The following is a 7,118-nucleotide window of genomic DNA, read 5'->3' as shown; positions in this document are numbered from 1 at the left end:
ACTTAAAGATATCAGCTAGAAATTTCTCCAGTTAATTACCTACAATAAGGCAATTGTTTCTTGTATTACAAGTTTTCTGAATATGCAAATGAGCCAATCATTCATTAAATATGCGCATATTTTTAACACATTTCAGGAACCAAAATCTGAACTTTGGATAAAGCCAGGTTCAAAATGGTTGTTTCATTTCGTAGTCATCAGTGTTGGGCAAGTTACTTCCAAAATGTAATATATTACATATTACTTATTACTCTCTTTTGAAAGTAATAAGTTAAATTACAATATTACTGTCTCTGAAATGTAATGAGTTACACTACTTTTATATTACTTTTGAGTTACTTTCACCAAAAATAACCTCAAAATAATGGCTAGGTATTTTAAATGCCAAAATGTAGTTTAGTGCAGCAACTGTTTAGGTCCTTAAGGCTACTGACAACTTTTATTACAAGGCTTAGTTGAATACTCAATTCTGATTGGTCAATTCAGAACACGTGACACGTATTGTTAATACAGTATAGTACCGACCGCTGTCAGGGACTATAATGGCCGTTGCTAAGGAGGATCAAGAAAGAGAAAGGAATAGAGGTTAAAAGATGGAGCGCTGGACGTCAGATAAATCATCAGAAGAAGGCAGACAGGAAGTAAACACTAACAGGAACACAATGTGGGCTATGCAGTGTTTAAGGACTTGTTAGTGGATCAGAAACTGTTAACAGAGTTGGCCAGTGCTGCTGTAAAGTTGTTGTTATTGTTGTCGCAGTTCCAGCCGTTGGTGCGCAGTGGAACAGAGTTTTATTTTTCTTAGCGGAAGAATTACGATAATTTTAAGTCAATAAAATAATTTCAATTAATATTGGTTAATTTAAACCAATATATTAATATAGTCGTTATTTTGCTTAGTATCTGGCCATGTAATAAGCGGGATAATGTGCAGCGGCTTGGTCATTATGGGGAAAAGACCACCCTTCAGGCTCATCAAGATCAGCCTGTCGGGGGTTGTTTTCCCCATAATGACTGATTACGTAAACGCCAGGCTTACTAATCTACCCAGAATTTTTCTCTGGTGTCGTAATGTCTTGTGATGTTGAGGAATTCTTAAAAAACAAAACACCATTTAATTTCGGGTTAAAATTAGTTGTAACTGTGTTACTGAGAATTGTAAAGGGTATATTACCCACATTTCATTAGTAATGCGTTACATTACTTCGTTACAGCAAAAAGTAATACATTACTGTAACAGTTACAGTATGTATTCAAAAGTAACGGAGTTACAACTCCGTTACTTTTGTAACGCGTTACACCCAACACTGATTATGAGGGAACTTTTAAGATCCTGTCTGTCAAAATGACGGATAGCGAAAAAGTCTAACGCCACCTCTGTGGGACAGAGAGATATGCTTTGGCCATGGGTGACAGCAGTGGGTATAACTGTGCATCGTCTCTCCACCACTTAAAAAACAATACAGTTTTTGCCAAGAAGGTAAGGCTTATTGACAGGGCTGATATAAATATACTGTTGGTACTTGTCAATGTTTCTAGGCATGTAGGCCTACGTGTAGCCCTGTAAATACAATGTCCTGTTATCTGTTGTTTTATGTTCATGTTGTAACCTACTTGCTGCCATGTTGGACAGGTCTCCCTTGAAAAAGAGATCAATGATCTCAATGGGACCACCTGGTTAAATAAAGGTTTAAAAAATAAATATAAAAAATAAAAATTAATTAATTAACCATGTAATATCGCGGTAGATTTAGTCAGTCTCACGACTGACAAAACAGTCAGCGCAATCATCATATCAGCTGTCTTAACAATTATATTGGATATTAGCAGTTATTATGGGTTAGTAGAACAGTTCATTATTATTGGCCAGATCAGACATTCCAGAGCCCTGCTTTTTTTAGCTAGCAGACTGCTGCTGGGGATAGCAGACCGATACTAAGGAGGATCAAGGAACTGCAGTATGTACAGAGACATCAATCTGCAAAAATATGTTTTTAGAGAGGACAGAACTTCTGATTCAGATTGGCTGAACGAGTTCTGTTGCAGAAGCACTGTAGAGATATGGCACTCACAAGGACATTCAAACGGAATTGAGGATGATGTTGAAACTCCAAATTCATCGTTTTTTTACAAGTAAAAAAGAAAAATATTTTATTGGGGCTAATACAAATTGTCTTGGCGCAAGTAGATTCTAAACCAATTTTCTCAAACTGGGAAGAGGTATAAAACATTAACAGGGACGTACTGTACAACACCAAATTATTATTACTTATTTTGTTATCTTATAAAGAAATAAGTAAAAGTCCAAAGGGATAATAATTCTCAAAAACCTTTAAAATAACCCAAAGAGAAGTACACTTTATTTTAGCAAGGCGCATTGTATGCACTTATCTATGCTTTTTGCATGCAGAGTGTACCAGGCAGGAAGTGACTTTACCAGCTGCTTAGACAGTCCAACCCCACTTAGAATGTGCAAAACAGTGCTGTGTGGAAACTGAGGCAGTCTCAATAACACCAGTGCTGGTCCCTGGGACACCACGACCGACTGCTGGCATTATTCTGACCGCCCCAGCAACAGGTGACATCATCCATGAGAGTCTGCCTCTGCCTTAAGTCCTTGATCATAGAAAAACTGTGACTGCTAGGACACAGTAACTCAAGTTGTTCATGTAAAAAGTGATTAAACACATTCCTTTAATGGGGGTTACCTTGGTTGGATATTGGCTAATGGCTAAAAAATCACAAAGTGGCCAAAATCTGATCAGCTCATTTTCAGACAGGTTTTTATATAAATGGATCAGGACAAAAAGAGAGAGAATCTTTTTTCCTGAAACGTTCAGAATGTCTTTACACAGAAGCAACACATGTATTATAAGTATAAAATATATGAAAAAGTGGATTTTGCATAATAGGTGACCTTTAACATTTCACTATTTGGACACATTTTCTGACCTGTCAAAGTCGCCATTGCAGAGAGCTCGAACCGGGATGGTGAAGGGCTGCCACACCGGGTTCAGTGTGTTCTTGATCACCTCCGTCTTGTGGCAGATGGTGAACCTGCCAGCCAAATAACATAAAACATTGTTGCTCATATTGTACCTGAATCCCACATAACTTAATTTAAGCTTCCGCTGCAATACTGCAAACATTTTACAGATACCTGTTTACGTATATCTGTGGGGCATGACAGAATTGCAGATTGAGTTTTATTCCACTGAAAGTCTCTAAAATGAAGAGCAGCAGAAGGTGGTAATAACATTAAAGGTTGGGATAAGCCTCAGAGGCTGGTGTCATACAAAGAAAAGTTGATCTTTATGGAAAACAACAGAGAACAGATGCAACACAAGATATTATTTGCACTTAATTGCTTTCCTTTTTTGTCCAAAACGTCTGGCAACATCTCGCTTTACCCTCAATCCGGCTTCCCAGAGAGACCCCGTTCACCGAGCGGTACCAATGAATCTACTGTACAGAGATGCTGCGCTCTGAACAGCAGTCCCTTAATAGTAATACTTGTATCCACCCAAGGATAGTGGCTGGTAGCATGCAATTACATCTTATAACAAAGGATGAGCAAACTGTTATTTTAGGCGTGTGAATTTAAAGATTTTTAGGGAAAATTACACTTTTGGACTGCTTCGAAGGTAATGAAACTGCAAAGTTTATGGTTCCAGCTTTCTGGAAAACTCTCATGGAAAAATAAAGTACTATATGCTTTATGATAGGTATGATCTCAATCTTAAGCCCACTTTTAAAACACGAAAAGTCCAATTCAAACTGTAAATGAATCGTGGGAACAAGAGGTTTTAACCGTAGGAAATAAAAAATAAGAATCACATTTATTGCAAGATTTATTTCCCATAAAACTGGAGAGGGAAGTGAAATATGTAGGTTCAGATGTTGGTTTGAAGGGTCTTTAAAAACTAAAAAGAACAATTTTGACACAAACCTGAAAAGCTGCCCTATTTTTCATGTTCTTTTTTGACTTATGTCAGGCTTCAATGTCAGATGTCTTATATTAAACATTAAATACATCAAAAACAGTGTGTATGTCTTTAGAACCATGAAAACAACCATAAAAGAAGAACCTGAGATTTGAAAAGTGAAAGCAATGCGGATGATCTGCCTTAAACTTACATTTTAACTATTAGCCAGGAAGGGACAAACCCACTAATCGCAAAAAAAGATTGTTTGTATAGAAGTCTATGAGACAGTTAGCCCTCCTTTTCCTTAATTTATTATCTCGATAAAAAATGTTCTGACAATTTTATGGATGCAATCTCTTGTTTCAAGTCTACGATATAGCATAATGTTCATTTTTGTAAATGATGGTCCCATTTACAGTAAAAATAGATAATGCAGCACCATGCCGTTCTACCATGCCGTTCTGTCAATCAGAATATATGCCTAGTAATTTCCATCAACTTGTCCAAGTCATTTCTGAATTCAAGAAAAACAAGATGCTAAAATGCTAAACCTACGGCTACAAAACACAAACCAATGTTTAAAGTAATGGGTGCCACATGCCCTTCTTTTAAATCCTATATACAAAGTGTGTTATTACATTTGTATGTTCGTACTAAAACGTGAATAAAACATATATCTCCTTGGTGTAACAGTTGGTGGTATAATTTGAAAGGCATAGGTGAAAGACTCACGTTCCGTCCTCGTTACTCCGGTAGAAAACCAAGAAGGGGTCCGACTTGCCAAAAAAGTCTTTTTTGTCCAGCTTGTTGGCACACAACTGCATGGTAGCAATATCCTGAGAGAGGAGACAAACCATTTTAGTTGAACATCAATATAGTCATTCTGATGCAATTTCATTTCTAAATCAGCAATTTGTTTTCTTCAGGAACTCATTTCTTGGGAGTATAGGTTTCCAAGGAACACCACCCCAACAATCATAGAACTGAGACTATCTTTGAATATAAAGTAATTGCTAATAGGAATACATTAAGGCAATGCAAAGGTGAATCAGAAACACAAAAGCTAGCAGTCAGAATGGTTTAATAACAGCCTGTCCTCCTCCAAAAAACGACCAAATAGGTTGATTATTCAGCAGCTTATTACGACTTAGTCACGTTTTAAAGTTTAGCACCTCTAGTGGTCGTGTAAGAAACAACAATATGCGGCATCTGCTCCCGTTGATTGCAAACGCTCCGGAGGGTCGGATATTCACAAATAACCCTCTCTGTAAAATCCTAAATTGTAGGATAGTTTGGCCATTAAAATGCTTTTTGATTAGATTTCTAGCGAGAAGTGTATATTGTACTTTTAGAATCCACGTCCAGTGGATGTGTAGGATCTATAGCGTGACAACCCTGTGGTTGTCCACCAGGTGGTGCTGTTGTAACCTGTGTGTTTCCTTGTAATCAGCAGTGATGAGACCCACCTGTGGCACTTGGTTCCAGTATTTAAAAGGGCTGCAGAAAAGGCTCTCGTCTCTCAGCTGCCCTGCTCGGTGCACCAGGACACCGCTCCTGTGTTTGTTTTATTGTTGGTTGTAACCACTGCGTTGCGATAAATAAATGATTGTTTTGGCAACTCCTGTGTGGAACTGTGTACTTTTGTTACAAGCGGAGCCAGCTTGTAACAATAGTTTGAGAGGTATTACGAAGATGAATTAAGGTCTCGTCAGGAGAATGTTAATATACTACGTCTTTCTGCACAGCGTCCATGTAAAGTTGGCGTCAACCCTCACGGGATGAAAACAGTATTTCCGGTCTCAAAGTTTTCATAATAAAACCGGAAGTATTTCTCTCACTGCCAAATTATTTCACAGTGATATATCTGCAGTACTCATCCACTAAAAACATCAGTGTATCCTTGTTAATTACACAACATTGATTGGTTTAAATTGTGTACAATGCTTTTGTGTTTTTAACCTTCGATTCGGAGTTTAGGATGGCCAAAGACACTACACTACCCATAATCCTCAGCTATCATTAATACAACATCCGCTTTGCTTGACAAACCCCGTGATTAGTCCTCAAGCTCTGTGATGTTGGAGTGGCAGTGCACCAAGGTTACGCAGAGCTCTTTTGAAATGGAATGAAACCACAGACTATCCAAAACTGGACTCGAACGGAATGACCTGTAACTGTCAACTGCATGAGGAGTTGGAAAGGTAGTTTCTGAAGATGTTACAAATAACACACAGCATACAATGCCATAATAACGTTGTATTATTAGTGTAGGACACTAATGTATAACATCTGAAGATGTGTAGTTTTATTCATGTTTTCACATAATTGTACAGGATATTGCTATATTATTTCACATATTGTAGTTCTACACATTAATGTCTGATTTGTAAAACATCACAGACAGAAAGGTATATCTGTCATTTAATGGTAAGCTATTGAAATTCTGATTCCATAGATGTGTTTGCCATCACCCAAATCCCCTGGCTATTCTCTCAACTCAGTATTTACATTCTTATATTCAAAGAAAATCAGTAATATCTTTACAAACTAGAAGTCCCTTTATATCAGCTGTGCACCGTTATGGTGTAAATAAAGCCTATCTACCAATTGGATCAAATATAAAAGTCAACCGAATTAGTATTGATACTGCGAGGAGACGTATTGTGTGAAGAGAAATTGAAGATGTTGTTTAATTGCTGATATATTTATGATCCATGTCACGTTTTCAGTGTTGGCGGCATTTCTTCCAGTTTGTCCAGAAGTCTTCTAATCAGGGCTCTATAAATAGAGAACTACGGCAGATATGTAATATTTAATGCAGCCGAACCGTGTATTACAATGCCGTTATGTGATGACTTTCAAAGAGAAAAGCAAGCACATGCAGAATAAAGTATTCTATTTCGTATATGGCTTCGCCCTCTAAGGCTATCGCTATTGGGTAATCCCCCTGCACCCCCGCGCAGCACTGAAACACTTGTTGTCCACGCCCACCCGCAAGGTGGGCCCCACCCTCGGGGCCCGACAATCTGCTCCCTCTTTTCTTCAGCAAAAGACGGCAGTTACTGAAGCACAGAACCATTAAACATCATGAGCGCAGGCGCATACGACACACGGGGTCCGTCCTAAGCGCTAACGGGCACGACCAGTATCGAGTACTATATAGGCTCAGGTTGTCCTTCCCTGTTAAAACCT

The 7,118-nt window shown here is 38.2% G+C and overlaps 1 protein-coding gene across 1 annotated transcript in view; it reads right to left on the bottom strand.

The window, feature by feature from the left end:
- Positions 1-7,118, bottom strand: part of LOC104967382 (copine-9-like) — a 69,301-nt gene that overhangs the window by 17,117 nt on the left and 45,066 nt on the right. The window contains exons 3-4 of the mRNA XM_010796791.1: positions 4,659-4,762; positions 2,953-3,057 (exon numbers count right to left, since the gene is read on the bottom strand). Coding sequence (XP_010795093.1) covers positions 2,953-3,057; positions 4,659-4,750 — 197 coding nt within the window. The 5' untranslated portion in view covers positions 4,751-4,762. The remainder of the gene's footprint in view (positions 1-2,952; positions 3,058-4,658; positions 4,763-7,118) is intronic.

This window comes from Notothenia coriiceps, unplaced genomic scaffold, assembly GCF_000735185.1.
Source record: "Notothenia coriiceps isolate Sejong01 unplaced genomic scaffold, NC01 NC01_scaffold00037250, whole genome shotgun sequence".
NCBI classification, from domain to species: domain Eukaryota; kingdom Metazoa; phylum Chordata; class Actinopteri; order Perciformes; family Nototheniidae; genus Notothenia; species Notothenia coriiceps.
This window is presented reverse-complemented; position numbering and strand designations above follow the sequence as displayed.